The sequence below is a fragment of the Peromyscus maniculatus genome, chromosome 6 (assembly GCF_049852395.1).
Source record: "Peromyscus maniculatus bairdii isolate BWxNUB_F1_BW_parent chromosome 6, HU_Pman_BW_mat_3.1, whole genome shotgun sequence".
NCBI classification, from domain to species: Eukaryota; Metazoa; Chordata; class Mammalia; order Rodentia; family Cricetidae; genus Peromyscus; species Peromyscus maniculatus.
The window spans coordinates 102638147-102659004 of NC_134857.1; the positions used below are offsets into that span (position 1 = coordinate 102638147).

Here is a 20858-nt window from a genome sequence, read left to right on the forward strand (position 1 = left end):
AAGGAACCCTCATGGTAGGAGGAGGGCACTAGTTCATGTCAACTGACCTGACCTCCCTCCCCTGTGGCATGTGCACACACAAGCATACATGCAGGTACACACACACACATGCATACTGCAGCATACACACATGCATATACACATAACAATAAACAAAGTAATTTCTATAACGCCAGATGTGATGTGTTACACCTATAATTCCAACACTTAGGCTGAGACAGGAGATTGCTGTGAGTTTAAGGCTAGATTGGGCTACATAGTAAATTCTAGGTTTGATTGGGTTGCAGTGTAAGATATTGTCTCAAAAAAGCAAATAACTTATCAAAAGACACAACATATATATAACTCCTTATCATATACACCAAATTTTAAAAACAGTGCCTCAATCTGTTTCTACCCCAAAACATATTATTCCAGAAATGGACTAGATTAAAACTTAAGATGCAAAATAAGTTAAAATTTAAAAAATTGTAACAGTAGCTTATCTTTACATTCATTATTCTAATAATTATACTAATATCTTATAATTGTCATTATGTATTTCTACAGTATAAAAAGTTACAATGATTATCGCAGTTAGCGAAGGTCTTACCTCCTTCACATGTGCATCGTCAAAAAACACCCACTTGGAGCTCTTGGTATGAAAAGCAAAGGCACAATAGTGTCTGCTGGTGTAACAGATCATACCAACAAGGTGAAGTTCACTGTCTGTGGCATTTTCATCTGTAACCCTATAAAAAAGCTATTTAAAAATATTAATGTATATTTACTATTATCTCTTTAAACAGAGAAATAATGAATCACATATTTGAATTACTAGGAAAACATTTCACATACAGATTGGCCTAAATCCAGCATTATTACTGAAGGCAGCACTGATACTGAACTGTGAACAGAGTATTTTTAGTTAGTTCACAGAACCTTAAAGTCCCACAAGTTAAATTCCCCATGCATTAGTGCAGTAACAGTTTCTCTATCAAAACACAAATGACACTTTACCTATACCCAGATGTGAGATGAATTACACATTCATGATTAGATAACACATTTGAAGAAACATTAAAGTATTACCTAAAGTTTAATTATTTAAAATTTTAATTGAAGCCATAACAAACTCAAAGTAAATTTAGAAAGTAGCAATCAATTTTAAAAAGCAAGCACATATCAGGGAGATCAATACATAGATTAGTTTTAAACCTTAAGCCCTTCCTAGATTAGTGTTTATCACATCCATGTCCAGTGACATTCCAGGGAGAAAGCATGAGATGGTTTAGTCCGTAATTGAAAGTTATTTCTAGTCTATGGAAAAAGGTATTACATTTAGTCTGACTAAAATTATCTTCATCAGAACACATGGATATCATTATTTCCTTTAAAAGATTTAGGTTCTATGAAGAAAACTAAGTACATCATGATATATGAAACATTTGAAAGGAATTTAAAAGAAACAGGGAAAGGAATGAAAAGAGTTGTGATACCCCAGGAAGGTAGAGATGTGTGGCAAGACTTCGAACAACATCTTCTGTTAAGTCAGAGTGCTCAGAATCCCAGACTAATCCAATTGTAACAATCTCTGGACAGTTCATTAAAACACGGCGAATTTTTATTTTTTGGCCACAGTTACTCTAGAGAAAAACAAATACAAAGGGCAAGTTTTTAAATTACCAATTACTAGATTTAGCTTATATTATATAATGAAAATCAAAGTGGATCTGAAATTTGTTTTTTCAGTTTGCTAGAAATTGACCTGTAACCAGCTATTTGTCTTTACTGATTAAGCAGGACCTTAATTTTAACCCATTTTGTATTTTTTTTTTTTTTTTTTGGTTTTTCGAGACAGGGTTTCTCTGTGTAGCTTTGCGCCTTTCCTGGAACTCACTTGGTAGCCCAGGCTGGCCTCGAACTCACAGAGATCCGCCTGCCTCTGCCTCCCGAGTGCTGGGATTAAAGGCGTGCGCCACCACCGCCCGGCGCCCATTTTGTATTTTTAGATGTGTTAAAACAAATATTCATCCTAACAACAAAAAGCAGGAAGAAAACCCTCAAGGTTGTTAGCAGCTAGATGTGGTGTTTGGGAGGCTGAGCCAGGCCCCACGATGGTATTATGCTCTGTCTAAAAACACTGAAGTCATTAACAATATTATGCAAGAAAAAAAATCATTTGTCACATTTACTCAAAGTAACAACAGCAAAAGTGACTCCTCTGTAGTCAGGTGATAAATTTCAAAACTTTGAAAGAAGTTTGCTGATTTCAAAGAAATCAACACATACTATTTTAAATTTTTAACAAAGAGAGGTAGGCAGATCTCTGTGAGTTTGAGGCAGCCTGGTCTACTTAGGGAGGTCCAAGCCAGCCAGGGACAAGACTCTGTCTCAAAACAAACAAATGAACATTGGGGGTGGGGGTGCTGGAGAGTTAGATCAGTCATTAAGAAGCACTTGTTGTTCTTACAGAGGACCTGGGTTCAACTCTCCACACCCATACGGTGGTTCACAACCATCTGTAACTCCAGTCCCCAAGGATCCACTGCTCTCTTTGGACCTCAGTGGGCACCAGGTGCATATGTGGTAATACACATACATGCAGACAAAACATATCTAAAATAATTGTTAAAGAATTAACAAAGATAAGAAGTCTTTGCTTTGTCTTTATGGTGGTTCTCCTAAATTGCCCAGGATGGTCCCAAACCTGTGACCACAAGTGATCTTGCCTCAATCTCCCAAGAAGCTGGGACTACAGACGTGGACACAGTTAAAGAGATTTTAAAGGAACAGCACTAAGATAAACAGCTCATGTGATGTACAGCTATGTCCAGTATCATTAAATAAAAGTTTTACCCATGTACGATTAGTATTTACACAGTAATTTCTGGATGCCTATTTTCAAGTTGACAAACGTAGAAGTCCACCAATATTCTCCAGCTACACTTACGGGGCACTTCCGATAGTCGTCGGCTGTATTTGCTGCTTGCAGCAATTCCGCAAACATCTCTGGTTTACAGCGTTCATGCCTTTCCATCATTCTTTCAACTTCATTGCTACAAAAAGAAAAAAAAAAGAAAGAAAAGAAAAATAGAAAATAGGAGTCGTAATCTAGCCTGCCCTATGAACTTTAAACAGATATATGAATTATATGTGAAAAAATAGGTATTAATATATACTGATAGGTATGCATTACTTTTCTGTCTAAAAACTTAACCAGACAGTGAAAAAAATTACTAAATTTGGAAGGTATATGAAATGTTAAGACAAAAATATAGGATCCTATGGGACTATCTCTTTAATTACTTATTCATTTACTTCTCAGGATGGCATCCTCTCTAGGCCAGGCTGGCCTCACTGACTGACACTCTCCCCGCCAAGCCTCCCAAACACTTGGATTACAGGTAAGTGTCAACACGTCCAGCCATGCTTTTGTTTAGGACTTCCTAGATGAGGATAAAAGCTTTTATGTAGAAATAGTTCTAATACAAATATTTTGTTTATTCTAATTAATAAATAGGAATTTGAATTTAAACTCCACCCTAACAAGCACAAAATTGAAGAAAAGTTTCTTTCTTTGGCCCAAAGTTCCCAGAGGCAAAGCTAACCATTTCAGCTAGGAGATGCTGGCTCCATCCGCTAAGTCTGAAGTGCTACACTTGTGCCTTTCGCTTCTACCCTGAATACTAATGCTTTGTTAGAGCTGGGACAGGCATTTTCCTGCATTACTGGGTAACTACCCCTCACCTTTGAGAATATCAAGGCATGTGACACCTTAAAACATGTGATACCTTCAAGCATTTTCAAAAGGAACTGTTAAAGGTCAAATACCATCACTACTTTCCATCCTAGATGTTCTAATTCTACTCGATGGTAAAATAACTAACTACCTTGTATATGCTTCAGAGTTCCACAGTCTTCAGTAACCAAAAGTCCTCCCCTAACACACTGTACAAGTATACTAGACCGCACTCAGTCTGATAAGCATTCCAACTGCACACGGAGGTTTTACAGACCTGACCGTATCAGAGTAACCATTTTGCAGTCAGATAGATGTGGGTTTCAATCTTAATACATCTTACTACCAGACAGAGTTACCAAATTAAGGTCCTTACATTGATAAAGGACTTCCAAGTAACTCTGATTGACTGATGTTACATAAAGTCTAGCTGTTTTATAGAGAAGAACATCTTATCTAGCTGTTTTATAGAGAAGGAGGGAAAAGGTGCTGGCAGACAGGCAGGCAGTAAGTATGGCATAATTATAAGGTGACGGTTGAGGTCTCAAATTCAAGGACCTACATAAGGATTATGGGCATGTTTTCTTTTCTTTTTACTTTACCCTAGCTTTAACCACCATAAAGGAGACAATGAAGGTGGTGGGAAACATGGCCAATACACATCTTCATAAAGATGAAGATATCGTGTGCAGCTCATTTACCAATGAGTGTCTCATTTCAAGCTCATTTTCACAGTTCCAAAAACCTTCTATAAATATAAAAGATGCAAATTCTGTACATTTTATTAAACGATGCACTTAGTGTGAAATGCTTCAAAATCTGAAATTTTTTGAGTGCTGAAATCATGTCATAAATGGTAAATTCTAAACCTAAGTTTACATAATGGGTCATGCTTAAGATGCAGGCTCTCTATAAATACTATATAAAATTACCATCAGATTATATATATAAGGTACATATTAAACAAATGAATTGTAGTGATATATTATGTACCCTAATAAACTGGCCTCGGGATTGGAGGACAGAGCTAGCCACTAGATTAGACATAGAGGTCAGGCAGTGATGGCACACACCCTTAATCCTATCACTCGGAGGCAGAGATCCTTTTGGATCTTTGTGAGTTCAAGGCCACACTGGAAACAGAGCCAGGCAGTGGTGGCACACGCCTTTAATCCCAGTACTGGGAAGCACACACGCCTTTAATCCTGGGAAGTGATGTCTGGGCAGAGAAAGGTATATAAGGCATGAGGAAATAGGAACTAAAGCAGTTTAACTGAGCTCCTTTCAGATGAGGACTGAGAGGCTTTCAGTCTGAGGAAACAGGATCAGCTGAGGAGTTGTTGAGGTGAGGTTGGCTGTGGCTGCTCTGCTTCTCTGATCTCTCAGCTTTCATCCCAATACCTGGCTCTGGGTTTTTTTTATTATAAGACCATCTAAGGGCCGGGCGGTGGTGGCGCACGCCTTTAATCCCAGCACTCGGGAGGCAGAGATAGGTGGATCTCTGTGAGTTCGAGGCCAGCCTGGGCTACCAAGTGAGTTCCAGGAAAGGCGCAAAGCTACACAGAGAAACCCTGTCTCGAAAAACTTAAAAAAAAAAAAAAAAAAAAAAAAATAAGACCATCTAAGAGTCAATGAATTTCATCTTTAGACTTGAGCTCCACCCCCAAGACACTATATTATATATGTGCAAATACTCCAAACTGAAATTTAAAACTTTAGCCAAGCACTTCAGGTAACCTAGATTGAGCTAAACTCTAGGCCTCCAGCTGAGAAAGCCAGCTCTTAGGCTCTCTTGGGAAAGCACATTTGGTAGCATCAGAAGGGGAAACCCACAGTGTTCTAATTTTATGGAATAAACGTCACTCCATTTAAATGTGCTCTTAGACTCTGTTAAACATGCTCTGGGAGGTCTTACCACAGGGCTGTTGTAGAGATGTACCGCACGAACTCTGTAAAGGGCAGAGGATCTGAGGACGCTCCACAGCTGCGGCACACACACTACAGACAAAAACACACGCTTACTTCATCAGTCCCGAGACAGAAGTCTAGTGTCTACTCGGAAAAGGAAGACATCTCACCTGTTCATACAGGGTCATGGCAAACTTCTGGTGAGTGACACAAGACTTAGAGGTGCACATGTCTGTATCCCTGCTTGGTACCAGGTGAAAATGAATCCTCTCCAATATGTTTTCCTAATTAAAAAATTAAAAAACACAAACAATTAAGTTGCTGATCTTGCAGCAACCACTTTAATATGTAACTACTTTTAACTGAACATTTTCCATGTGTAAATGCAGGAATGTCATCAATGCTAGCTTTCAATTTTCCTCTATAATCACTTCAAATGTTAAGTATTTATCTCCTATAGTACTAGTTTAAAAAAATTAAAAAAAAAAACACTTAAAACCTTATTTTAAATCCCAATCACAGTGGTTAATATATAGAATTCAGTATCAGAAACATTCGCTACATTCTGAGCATTCTCATAGTAAGTAAAATCAGATTAACTTAAAAAAAGTGTATATATTCGAGTGCACATCCGTGTGTGTGTGTGTGCGTGTGTGTGTGTGTGTGTGTGTGTGTGTCCACACATGTGTGTACAGGCCAGAAGATAACTTCAAGTGTCATCCTTAGGAACACCCACACCATCCTTTGAGCCAATGTTTCTCACTGGCCTGGGGCTTACCCATGAAGCTAAGGTGCTAGCCAATGAGCCCAGGGATTCTCCTGTCTGCCTCCTTAGCTCTGGGACTGCAAGCGTGTGTAAGCCTGGTAAGCAATTTTACATAGAACTGAGAATCAAACTCAGGTCCTCAAGCTTGTCAGGCAAACCAACTCGGCTATGCTCCTAACCTGATTACCTTTTTATATTCCTGCGTGGACCAACTAGTCTATATAACTTAAGTGAACCAATGGCTTTACTTATACCATAATTCAAGCAATTGTTGCAATGTCCCTTGCAACAAATCTATGAAATTTCAAATTTATATCACGGATCAGTATATGGCAAATTTTTAAAGAATAAATCTTTTTTACTTGCTGCACCCCTTGCTGCACTCTCCTTTTCAGGGAGGGAGCCCCAACGTGTACTAGTCTTACCTACCCACTCTGAGATCTCCTGACCCATGCCTAGTCAGACAGACTCGATTTGCCACTAAACTCAACTCCACCTACTTGGGCCAGCTTTACCCACCTCCACTGTAGACACATGGTCCCTTCTCTAGGCATACACCAGGCTCCTGCAGCCAACCCCACTCACCCCTACTACCTGAGGACCACCGTCTCTCCAGGGAAGGGTACTAGATTCAAACCAGCAATGCCACCCACCCCTGAAGCTTGCCGGAGGACCATCTATCCAGCACTTGCCTGCCAGCCCTCCACTCTTTGCCTTCCTCTTCACAAAGGGGTCCCAGACAACTACCACCAATCCCACCAGCACCCACTAACTGAAGAAAAGCCCTGAGCACTTTCCCTAGACTCCTGAAGACAGGGAGCATCCTCTAACTGTACCAAAGGTCTGCTGCTAGGTAGGAAATACACTTGAACTCATCAGCACAGTAAAAGACTATAAACAGATCATCAATATCACAGGCATTAAGACGAACAATTAGCAAATAGACCTCCTGAAACTAAAATGTTTCTGTACAGCAAAGGGCACCTTCACTTGAATAAAGAGGCAGCCTACAGAATGGGGGAAAAATCTTTGCTAGCGATATATGTGACAAAGAGTTAGTATCTAGAATATGTAAAGAACTCAAATCAAGAAAGCAAACAACCCAACTTAAAAATGGGCACAGAACTAAACAGTTCTCAAAAGACAAAAAACAAATGGCTAAGAAACACTTTTTTAAAATGTTCAATGTTCCTAAGCTACCAGGGAAATACAAATTAAAAATGACTTTGTGATTTCACCTCTCCCTAGTCAGAAAGGCAAAAATAAATAAATAGATAAATGCTGCCCTGGATGTGGTAAAAGAGGAACACCTATTCATTGTTGGAAGTGCAAACTGATACACTCAATGCAAATCAGTGTGAGGATTCCTCAATGCCAAAAATAGAACTACAATCCAACAATACCACTTATGGGTATATATACCCAAAGGTCTTCATATCCTACTCTCGGGATACCTGCCCAACCATGTTCACTGCTGCTCTACTCATGATAGGCAGAAAATGGAAACAGCCTAGATGTACATCAACTGATGAAGGATATTGAAAATGTGATCATTTAACAATGCAATATTATTGAGCTATTTAGAAAAATGAAAGTAGGAGGTAAATGAATGAACTAGAAATACTCATTCTGAGTGAGATAATCATCCAGAGGCAAAAAGACAAACATTACATTTTTCTCACATCATATATGTGAGTCATAAAATATGACAAAACCAAAATGGTACGAACCTGAAAGCTTCATCCCTACCTACGGTAAGCTAGCTTTCAGTGCTGGCAGGTGCTATGCACGCGAACTGAGGAGAAGAGTCAGCACCCTTAGAGCCAGCTGGAAGTCCTGTAAGTTACACTGATGACTGGCCTAGCAAGACATGTCCACTGGTGCAACAGTGCTAAGAATTAAGGGAGCAGCCAACCGCTTTTTGATTGGATTTAAGACCTGCTCACAAGATAAAACCATACCTGGCACCACTATCAGGCTGAGAACCAATGGCTAGAGAGGTCACAGGCTATAGGGGAGAACTTAATACTATTTATTCTACAGTAGTGACAGAAATACACAACTGGCCAAAGTACAGAGAGTAAGAGACTACAAAAAGCTCAGTCCTAAGGCACATGGATCATTGATAAGGAAGGTGTCAAGGCTGTAAGAGCCACCGCTACAAGGAAACACTGTCTTTTGGACACAGCAGAGCAGTTGCACATCTGCACTCAGAGATTTTGATAGAATACACAAAACCTGAGCAAACTGAAGCCAGATCAAATCTCAGCAATGGAGAGGGGAGATATGCACAGCATTCCACCCTTAGCCATGGAGCTCTTGACAACTGTCAGCTACTGGGAGAGGGAAAGACAGTTTCCTTCGAGAGTGTTGTAACTTTGTAAGTCAACCACCCTCCAGTGGAACTACACACCCCAAAATAACTGGGCAGCACAAATTGGTCTTGAAAGATTAGAAACAAAACAGGACACAAAGTCGGGTGGTTGATATATAAGTTATATGTAATATAAAAGAATTATATGTATATTTTTATAAACTAACATGCAGTAAAAATCAGTAAATAGTCAAAACTCAATATACAACATAAAACACAGAATGATTTAAATTCAATTGTGAAGGATGAACAACATATATAGAGGCACTAACCCGTTCTGACATTTTTCACGGTATAAGTTTTTATTTGTCTTCAAATTTGCATCATATCAGGAATTAAAACTATTTCTCTAACCTCCTAATGTTTGTCAGCGATACTTACAAAGCACTCGGCAGCATCATCCATGAGGCCAAGCTGAAATCTCTGCTCATCTTTGAAGCTTTCTGCAAGAGCATGCCTTATGTTATCTGAGGGAAGGGCTTTTTCGCGACTGTGTTGAAACTGTGCAAATATTGTCTAGAAATCAAAAGTACATTAGTAGGTGTAATGCCAACAACTTTACAAACACTAATAATTTCACAACAGAGAGACATTCAAAACAGTATAACCATCCCCAGAAATGAATACAGAACAGCTGGTCCGGAAATTCCATACAAAGTTAATTTATTCAGGAACTAAGGAGATGGCTGAGAAGGCAAAGCACCAGCTTGGGGGACTGGAATCTGAAAGTCTGAACCCCCAGAAACCACACAAAAAGCTGGGTGGGCACAGAGGGCCTGCAAGCCATCCCGGTATGCAGAAGGCAGAGATCAGTTGTCCCTGGAGCAAGCTGGCTAGTCTGACTCCCCAAAACAGAGCTCCATGTTCAACTAGAGGCCCCGCCTCAAAACAACATGGAAAGTGACTGAGGAAAATGTGCGACACCCAGAGTCACCCTCTCCACCTCCACCTCCCAGCTGGGGTTATAGGTCAATGCAAATTCAAGTCCTCCTGCCTGCACAACAAACTGAGCCACCCTTCCCGCCGCCCGGGCCACAGAACTCCCCTTACCCCCGAGGCCCATCTCTCACCCATGTCTCTTGCTCTCAACGCTTCTGGTGCCCAGACGTCTTTGGTGTTCACGGAACATTTTGAAATTGCTTCTATGTCTGCCTAGAAGGTTCTTCCCCTACAAGGCCCTTTACTGAACTCCATCACCTCTTCTAGGTCTCAAGTCACATGTACTTCTAGTTCTTTCTCTGGTTAGCATTTCCTCCTTGGCCATTCATGTCCTTTTTTATCACCTAACATACTCTACATTTGGCGTACACATTGTTTCCTACCCCACAAAAGGCTTTATAGGGTCCATAAGAATGGGTTTTTGTTGTTGTTGTTTATGTTAACAGGATCTAACTACGTAGCTCAGGGCAGCTTTGAACTTGAAATTTACCTGCTTCCACATCCCAAGGGGGGGGGGGAGAAAATGGATTATTACAAATTATGCTCACTGTATTAACCCAGGTTATGCTCACTGTGCCACCCAATAATGAGAGCAGCACCTAGAACTCAGTAACTGCCCAAAACACATTCATTAAAACAACTGAACCATAACTACAACACAAAGAAAAATATTCTCAAGTTTCATATTACTTAAAACATTAATTTTTAATTGTCTAACACAATATCAGAAGACAAAATCCTGTCATATTTTAAAATTCATCTTCAAAACTGTAAGTCATTTGACAATAAACCTCAGTCGCAACCAAACTAAGCAGCCATCAAAATTAAAATTTTGAAGTAACAGCAATAATTATTAAATAGTTACCTTCAATGCACAAAATATACAGGCATCTCCCTGACAAACATGTCCAGTCAGAACTCTCAAACTTCTTCGGAATATATCTAATTGCCATAAAACCTAAAAAACAGATTTGAATGAAAAACAGAATGAGATTGCTCTCACTATGAAAAAAAGGCATATTTTGACATTTTAAAAGCAGTAAAGTAGTAAATGACTCCTTTAACCCCTGTACATAAATGGACTTGCATAATGACTAGAAACAATGGGAAGCCCAACACTACATAGAAGAAATTCCTATTGATTCACACGAAAAGCCACAGCAGGCACAGACCACCAAAAAAAAAAAAAAAAAAAAAATATGTTCTCAGTTAAGGATCTTGTCAGACAGGAAACATGGGATACTACGGGGAGAACTTGGCAGAGACATGAAAGAGGAAGAGGTTATAATACTTAGAACCACCGGAAACCTAGGAAGGAAATAGAATTAGACTTTAAAGCTAGGATGTACTAAATAGTGGTCAGGGCGTCTTGCCAAGAATGGGCGACCAGGTATGTGTGTGGTCACTCATACTAAATGGAAGAACCTTGTAGTAATGGGGGACAGGATAAAGTGGAAGTCAAGCAGTGAGCATATTTGCTGTAATTACTTTTTAGACACTTGCTAGTAGAGAAAGGCAGACAGCCAAGTCTAAGAATTGAAATAAATCAGTCCACTGCCTAAAATCCATTTTTGTAAAACCTGGATTCTACACAGTAAAATAAGCAGTATTGCTTGTCTCATACAGTTCCTGCAAAGATTAAATATACAAGAAATAAAGGGAGTACAGCAGAGCCTGACACATAACTGGTATACAAGCAATTATAGCAAAAAGGTCATCCAGGTTCCCTGTATCTAAAACATCTAAATTCTCTTGACTAAAAACAAGGTATTAGTAAAAAGTTAATAAAAACAAAATGAGTGTTTTCCAAAATATTTGGTAGAATTTAACCTTTTTACATATTATCTCTTAGCATATCACAAAAATACAAGATTGGTATCCATTTTCAAAGGACTCAACAAAGACAGTGAAGATTAACGACAGAAAAGTGTCTGGTAACACAAGCTCTGAAGGCAGATGGACGGCCTGGGTTCCAGCTCCAGCTCTTCTGTTGAGCAGCTCTTTAGCTGACAGACAGAACGTTTACTGTAGCATCTATCTCTGAACGCTGTGAAAGTTAAATGAAACAGTATATGTAATAGTCAGCAAGGATCTAGTACATAAGTGCACAGCAAATGTTAGCTATTAAATATACCTGCTTCTAACTTAAAGACTTTACCAGCACACTAACATGCAAAGGTGTTTTAACTATATGTTTTCTTGTCACATGAAAATTTTAGATTATTCAGTTAATAGGACACCCTCTAGACTCTGTTCATAAGACCAATAATGTCTTTCAAGTTTATTTTTTTAAGAATTTAAACAGAAGTACCCTCCACAGGTGGGCTCCAATGCTGTTCCCAAAAGAGATTACTTAATGCCAATCTCAGTGCCAGGCATGGATGTCTCCCTACCACCGATTAGTCAGGGAGTCCCTAGAGGCACCCCAAAATACATAGGCATAATATTATCATGGCTTTTGGTTGCCCACCATAACTAGATGAAGACACCACTCACTTCCATTGCAGGACACAGAGAAATCACCATGACAGACTAGGGACCCTTCTCCCTCCTGGCTAGCTTTCATAGTGCTGGAAGGTACTATACAGACTAACGAGGGGAGGAAAGACATCATCAGTCTTACTGGACCCTTCTAGTTACAATATTGATCTGCCTGGCACATTGAGTGCACTTGTGCAATAATGGCATGGCAGCTATTAGAGTGACCAACTATTTTCTGATTGGATACAAGGTCTGCTCCATTTCATGCCTGGTTCTGTAAACTTGTCAAAACGCCATGACTAGGGATATCATAGGCCCTACCGTAAGGAAAACTCATATTAAATGGCTATGTTGTCAAATTGACTTCTAATATCTAAGTCTGTACCCACAGATTAGTGTTGCTCTCAGGGAAGTTTCTTTTTGCAGTGGGTAACAATTAATGCAGAGACTCATTATCTGGCCAATGTACCAAGGGTAAATAATAGCCAGTACTAAGCTGCCAGATGAGGAAGACAACTCTGAAATGCAGACTTCTGGATATGACATGGTTTTTGCAAATGTCATCTCACAGTACCTGTGGTAGTCTTCAAAGAATATCTATAAGATCAAGCTAGTAAAACTTCTGGCATGAATAGGGAAGGAGCTACTGGAGTCACAACCCCCCAGCAGAGAAGCTATTGACAACTGATGGTTGCTGAGGAAGAGTCACTTTTGGGGGTTGGGGGGGAAGTGGTCTCTAGTAGGTTGCTCATGCCACAGTGAATGGCCTGAACCCATGTATATATGGTCAGTACTATATGGACTAAGGAGGAGAGGAAGAGGGTGATGTCATGAAACTGGGAGTCTCAGGGAAACTGGAGGAAGATAGCGGGGGGATGGATATGATAAGAATATATTGTATATATATGAAATTTTCAAAAAATATTAATTTTTTTCTGTATTCAACACAGTATAAAGCCTTAAAAATCCTTATCACAAAATTATCTAAATTATAATTTACCCTTATCCTCTTTGACAAAATTATATCTTATCACCTGTTACAAAATAAATCTCAGCTAATTGTTTTTAGTGATATATACTCCTTTCTAATCTCTTGCCTGTATTTAACATGAACCCTTAAAAAATGTATGCAGTTTTTTACATTTATACAAAACAGCCTAAGTAAGCCCCCAAATCCATGCATATAATCATATAAGTTTAACAAAGGAATATAAACTTTGATCCTATTCCTCACTTTAAAACACTATAAAAATATACTGAAAACGGAGAAAAGGTATATAAACTCATTTTCTGCTTTATATTGGACCCAGACCTTTTCATAGCTGCATTTGAAATTGGTATGGCCTCACAAGATGTATTCCTCAATTTATTTCTGAGGAAGCTTTAAAAATAGCCATGAAACTGATTATTAACAAGACGTTTTCTGACAGAAAGTCTACTTGAGTAGCTGTTTTGTCAGTGAGAACTGGCTTTGCAAAATGGCCTGTAGCAAGAGCTGAGCACTGCAGGCTGCTAGGGCATGTCGGGTGGAGTGATGCCGAGTCCTCACCAGGGACTACACAGGCACCCTCCAAGTATTCCAGTAAGTACAACGGGGAAGTCCTCTTGACCCAGAAAATGAAACACCCAAACTAGAAGAAATCATGCTCAGAGCTCATGGAGGACCAGGATGAGACCTATCCACCACCCCCTATCCATCTATCCACCAAACAGTCAAGGTAGAAAACTTAAGTTCACAGAGTACTGGCTGAAGAAAAGAAGCCTCCGAAAAGAAATTAACCTTAGGAGTAGATAGATAAAACTCTCCTTGTCCAAGAAACCTGAACACCAAAATGATCAGACTGTTTTCAACAAAATTAATCTTGCTCCAGAATAAAGTTCAAAATTATCTTTAGGAATCCTGAAATATCTATAACCCTACAAGGTGAAACTTCTGTGACATCCAATAAAAATTAGTCAACATTAAAGCAAGGCAAAAAAAAAAAAAGAGGGGAAACACCCATCCCCCACCACACAAACAAAACAAAATTAGTAGACAAGCACAGGAAACCGATTCAAAGACTAGAGGCTAAGACTGAACACATGATGCTGAGCCAGGAAGACACATATCAAATGTTTACTAATGGAAATCAATGTCTGAGATAGAAATACAGTACCACAAACGGATTAGACATTGCAAAGACAAAGGACTTCAAGATACAGAAAGAGAACCACACGGAATGACCCAGAGGGAAAAGACTAAGAAAATGAAGGGCGCTTGCGTGAGCTGAGGGTCACTTGAAACAGCCATGCACCTAACTGGAGCCCTCCAAAGGAGGGACAGACAGGACAACTGCCTGAACCAATAAAAAAAAATGATTCCAAATTTGATTAAAATGACAAATTGACAGCTTTAAGACTCAACAAACTCAACCCCGAATGACACTAAGAAAACCGTAGACACAATGTTTTAAACCAGGGATAAGGAAAAACCTTAGGAGTGGGCAAAGGAAAGGGCACATGACACACAAAAAAGCAAAGATCAGAACAACCGGTTTTCATAGAAACAGTGAGCATACAGAAAGAAAATTACAGGAGGCACTGGGAGGGCTGTCTCGTCTCCCCATTTGTGATACAACTAAGGCTGGTCTTGGAAGTCCTGATCTTCCTGTCTCCACCTCCAAAGAACTGAAATTAAAGGCATGCACCACCACACTCAGCTTTAATCCATTAATCTTTCAAACATAAATGAAATATTTTTTTCAAACATACAAAAACTAGAATAATACATTACTAACAGGCCAGCACTATTAAAAAAAAGTTAGTAAAGGTCCTTCAAGCAGAAAAAAAAAAGATTCTACATTGAAAGGTGGTTCCATTTAATGTAGCAGGAAGTACTATAAACAAACACTATATAGCAAAGCTCCATGGAATGTCCATTTAAAAAGAAAATACATTACCAAGAGAATATTTCTACTTTCTTGACTACAAACATTTCCATACTTGGAATTTGTTGTTATAACATGCTTTTGTCTCCCTAAACCACACCCCCTACACCCTCCCACCCCTCCCCTGACACACATACACAAATTGTGGGAACTAAAGAAAAGGAAAAATGTAAAGTAGAAAACAGGAAAAGACCTGAATTGAATTGACAGTTGGACCCAATGAAGGCATGTGGTGCTTGGATTTCCTCATACCCACTGCCATTTAGTAAGTATTTTCTTTTCTCTTAACAAGACCAACAGAACATCTGAGCTAAGTGGAACACTGTGTTTAAGGTGCAAAGTGAACTAGAATCAATGTTCTTAATGCCTCTGGCTCCCTTTCCTGGGTGAGGTAAAGAACCTTCAGGGGAGACATCTGTTCCAGGTAGAAGGCAACTGGGAACAAGGGGATTCAGAGGTTGGAGCGTGCGGCATATCACAGATGTGTATATTCATTAAACAAACTGGATATCGCTCTGTCTACCGTTAGTGTTCAGAAGAAAACATCTGGAACTGATAAAAAAGTAAAACATATTATACAGAAGAAAGATTATTTAAAATAGCAAATTTTACACATTTATTGAAATAATTTTAAAAAGGTATGAAATAGATGAAATAATCTTTAGTTAATCTTAAACAGTGATACTCAAATTATAATTCCAGAGGCAATTTAAGGGTCACTGTGAGGTGAAGGGAGCTGAACTATGGAAATAAAATAAATCTGCATTATTTCAATCTAAGCAGCTCATTTCTTTTTATCCCATCTACTGGGATCTACCCTAGACTTATTTTTATAAGAAGATGCAGGAGAGTGTTAGCTAATTAAAGCAAAAATGTTCATTTAAGATATTCTTAATTTAGTAAGCATTATGAATAAAAATGTTCTTCATATCAGAGCAAAAGTATCATTCTGTAGAGAAACATCATTTCCAATTACTATAAACTAACTCAGAATGTTCAGCAAGATTGTCTTGTGTGTCATTAAGGTACACGAAGGTATCCCAAGGCTGAGCAGAAGGCTCAGTTGGTAAAGTGCTTGTCATGCATGCCTGAGGACCTGAGTTCGGAGCCCTGGACCCATGCAGAAACCAACTACGGTAACATGAACGTAACCCCAGCTCTGGCGAAAGAGGAAGAACAGACAGTTCCCTGAAGCTCAATTCATTACCCTAGCTGAATGGATGAGCTGCAGGTTCAGTGAGTGACCATGCTTCAAAAAATGTGGTGGAAAGCAGCTGAGGAATGAGACCTGATGTATGACCTCTATACATGTGCACACATGTATACCTGCATGCTCATGGATATAAAAACAGGTACACATACAACCCCAACACACACAGAGAAGTCATTCCAGTCAATGAGGAGTTAAAAGAATCATTAAACAGCAGAGTCCCTTAGATATACTTTAAAGACTGAAACAAGTGCTTAATGTTCTTACCTGCACAGCACTATTAAGGAAGCAGCTGTTTTGTCCTGGTTCATTTAATAAGCCTACAGTAGGGGCTAGGGACAGCAAACTTCCAGCCTGATAGGCTTTTCCAAGATTACCAGTAGGTTTCCGTAAGAACTTTACCCAGGCCATTTTCAAGCAACTTCTTTTGCATTAAAGCTAAGTAATAAGCTCATGTGGTATTTTGGACAATAAAATGGGTGATGTCTTGAGTTGTCCACTTAAACCCACTGCAGTCCACGATAAAATTAAATGCTTCCAAGTCCATATCTTTACTGATAGTCTACATTTCTGAGGACTTTGATAAGAAAAAGTAAATGTTGAAGTTCTGAGTGCTAAAATGCAAGCTATTTTAAACAAAGCCTTATAGGTTTGATAACTCTTAAATTTTATAAGTTGTACATATTGATGAAAAATAATTTCAATTGCTAAAAATAATATGATGAGTGGATCATTTTCTTTAATGTGTAAGTCATTAGTCCCGATGGGCTACAACTATACAGAGAAGGTCCAAGGTGCAGAGCTGGCATCTGCGGGGTTCCTCTGGTCATCTGCTTCTTTATGTTTCTCTAATAACGCAGCTGCTCTCTGATCCAGGTGAATTTATTAAAGGTGACTCCAGATTCATTGGTGTAACCTCAAAGAAGGTCTACAAAAAAAAAAAAAGAAGAAGAAATGTTTAAATAAAAGCTGATCAAAACTTTCTCACTATTTCACACAATCGCTGAATAAAGAATTACAATTCATCATCAGAAGGATTGGAATAGCATTCTGAAATATGAAAATGAAAACATGTCATTTAGATTTTTTTTAAGTTGATAGAACATTAATCACTACCTATCCTAAGACTGCATTGTTCAGAGGAAGGTCTCATAAGAAAAATATTCTCTGAAAAAACTAAGTTAGATCTGAGGTGGTATTCTGCATTTGCCAACAATAAATTATTGTATTAAATAAATATGTAGTCTATAAACAGACTATTTTTCTATGAAAGTTAGAGTTTACGTAAATTGATATCATAACTGACAAACCAGAATAGATAAAAAACCTCTAGTGAAGTACTCCATTTTTTTCCCACAAATGTATGCTCCTGTTTTAATGGACTTTACAGATTCAACTCCGAATTAAAAACCAAGTCCTCACTATCAACATTTTGTTTAATTAACTGAATTTCCTTCTTGCACTCCTTCATTTAACAAACACTTACCAGTCATGAGCTGTACTGAGCACTGAGCTAACACAGTGAAGCAGCTCAGACATTGCTTCATGCAATGTCAACACATTCATTATAGAGTGCCCTGGAAGAGCTGTGTTAAGCATTAATTGCGGAGGGGTAAGGAAGCAGGATGGGATGTGCACCTTACATTTTAAGCAAGACCATGAGAAACGACTCACTAAGAAGCTTATATCTACTTCAAGATTGGAAGAAGGGAAAGCCACCTGAGGGGAAGAACCCCAGTTAATGTGGACAGCAATTTCAGGTTCTGAAGCTGGATCATATCTGGTACAGTAGAGGAACAGGAAGAAGCCCAGTGAAGCAGGGGAAGTGCTGAGGAGGAAAGCATGTGCAAAGGGACCACAGGAAAGAGACCGCACGCGCACGCACGCACGCACGCACACACACACACACACACACACACACACACACACATGCACGGGGTCTTAACAACTGCCGGGTTAAACTCCAGGTGACAGTCACTGAAGTCCACCTTCACAGCACACAAAAGATGAGAGATGAGGTCAGTCTGCTAGCACTGATCAAATACCCACTCAGGTAACAAACGGAGAATAAAGAAGAAAGCACCAGTCTCTAAAGAATCAGTCAACAGATCTTGTTTCCAGGACAGTCGACCAGCTGCCTGCTCTCAGGTACACTCTTCCCATTCCAGAGTCAAGGCTTGTTCACCTCATAAATGGGTTAACAGTAACTGTCCTGCCTAATGAGACTAAACAGTTTTAAAATTATAAAGTATGTTAGCTTTTTCCTCTATTTAACTCTATAGTTTGCAACTTCCTCTTAAGGAGATCTAAATAATTCGGAAACATATCACATCTACTATTTTTAATAAACTCAACCATATTTTTACAGCATTAAGGGAGCTATTTATTGGTAGCTGTGGTGACTGTATGAGGATGGCCCCCAAAGACTCACAAGTTTGAATACTTGGTCCCAGTTGGGAAGAAGTAAGAGGTGTGGATTTATTGAAAGAGATGTGTCACTGAGGGTGGGCTTTGAGGTTTCAAATGCCCTATCATCCCCACTTAACTCTCTCTGCCTCCTGTAGTGGATCAAGATGTGACTGCTCTCAGCTGCTCTGCCATGCCTGCCTGTCCACTACCATATTCCCCATCATGATAGTGATGTACTGCTTTCCCTCTGGAACTGTAAGCCCCAATTAGCCCTGCCTTCTGTAAGCTGCACTGGTCATGGTGTTTTATCACAGCTATACGAAGTAATTATTACAGCAGCAGATTTCTATTTTTATTTTAAATATTTTGTGTGTGTGTGTGTGTCTGGTCTTGGTCTGTGCTTTCTGCCTTGCTCAAGACAGTCCTGTTATTGTTTTTCTGCTATGTAGGCCAGACTAGCTGGCCTGTGAGCTTCTGGGAATTCCCCTGTCTCTGCCTCTCAGCTCTCTGAGGATTCAACACTTGGGCTACATGTTCAACTTTTATGTGGGTTCTGGAGATTCAAACGAAGGTCTACACACTTGTAGCATTTTTATTACTAAGCCATCTCCCCAGCCCATAAATTTCTATTTTTAATGGAAAATCCTTTCAGAATTCTATTCTTTCACCAAAACTTAATTGCCACCAATTCTATACCATGAAGTAAGATATGTGAAACAATCTAGGAACTCAGGTTTGTGAGGGGCACAGACACAGATACTTTAACAATGCTGTGCCTTCCATTCCTGTGTAAGATGTCAGACATGTATGTATTCCAGTCTTTCCTCTGACTCGGTGGTTTTCAACCTGTGGGCTATGACCCCTTTGAGAGTCAAATGACCCTTTTACATGGGTCACCTAAGACATTTGGAAAATACAAAAATTTACACTATGATTTTTAACAGTAGCAAAATTACAGTTATGAAGTAGCAATTAAATAATTTTATGGTTAGGCTCACCACAACATGAGAAACCATATTAAAGGGTCGCAGCATTAGGAAGGTTGAGACCCACTGCTCTAACCTATCCCTAAAGGTCAGACATAGGTTAGTCACTTTAATGAAAAACAGGGAGAAAGTCTGGGAATACCAAAGTGACTGGCTCCTATAGGAGGAAGCAGCTAAGAGATGGAAAGCGCCAAATACTACAGACCATGAAAGACATTTCTAGTTGTCACCTTCCTATTCCAGAGAACTCTGAACCCACACAATTCAAAGACAGGAAAGTAAAGCGACCCAGTGCCGGGGGTGGGGGGGGGAGTGGGGGGGGTGAGGGCGATTTTCCATCAAGACTGTATTACAGCAAAGCCTGTTTGTGAAGTGGTGACTAGAACAGGCAAAGGCCTTTGTGCTCCGTCCTGCCCTACTGCAGAGATTATGTTCTACACTGCCATTCCTGTGAGCAGGCAATAAGGAGCTCCTTGGGAATGAATTCTCAGACTTCATCACTGAAGTCCCTCCGTCTCCTCTCTACACCCTGATATCAGCTCACACACAAATTAGAGCCTTGTCACCTTGCTTCACCACAACAAACAGGACTAGCCTATGACTTGGTACTCCTCAAGTGAATATTACTGGACTCTTAGAAAATGTGAGCACAGCAAATGCAGGCCAGTGAGATGGATCAGCGGTTAAAGGTGCTTGCCAACAAGTCTGACAACCTGAGTTTGATCCCTGGAATACACATGGTAGAAAGAACGAATCAATTCCCTTAAGTTGTCCTCTGACCGCCACACATGTACATGTGTGCTGAGACATTCATATATGTGAAATCTCTCTCTCTCTCAATACATAAAGAAATAAATACGTAAAAAAAGCAAATAACAAAAAACAAAAAGGTAGGGAACTGAACCCTCTATAACATAAGTGGGAGAGTTTTAATGTAATTTCTTCGTCGAAGCTCATAGACAGCAGCACTATCAGGAGGTACGGCCTTGTTGGAGTAGGTATGTCAGTGTGGGGGTTATCTGGGGGTTATCTTTGAGGCCTCCTTGGCTCAAGGTTGGCTCAATGTAGAGTCAGTCCACTTCCTGTCACCTGCAGATTGAGATGTAGACTCTCAGCTCCCACTCCAGCACCATGTCT

General features: G+C 39.5%; 1 protein-coding gene across 4 annotated transcripts in view; it reads right to left on the reverse strand.

Annotated features, from left to right (window-relative positions):
- The window catches only part of Usp53 (ubiquitin specific peptidase 53), a 62208-nt gene that overhangs the window by 29515 nt on the left and 11835 nt on the right, over positions 1-20858 (reverse strand). For 2 of the 4 annotated variants that reach the window (XM_042279826.2, XM_006991875.4), the window contains exons 2-9: positions 16594-17254; positions 10574-10666; positions 9151-9285; positions 5800-5913; positions 5637-5719; positions 2933-3038; positions 1479-1625; positions 593-742 (exon numbers count right to left, since the gene is read on the reverse strand). In XM_042279826.2, the coding sequence (XP_042135760.1) occupies positions 593-742; positions 1479-1625; positions 2933-3038; positions 5637-5719; positions 5800-5913; positions 9151-9285; positions 10574-10666; positions 16594-16737 (972 nt within the window). In that variant the 5' untranslated portion in view covers positions 16738-17254. The remainder of the gene's footprint in view (positions 1-592; positions 743-1478; positions 1626-2932; positions 3039-5636; positions 5720-5799; positions 5914-9150; positions 9286-10573; positions 10667-16593; positions 17255-20858) is intronic. The other 2 variants (XM_076574910.1, XM_076574911.1) reach the window with 1 other exon arrangement.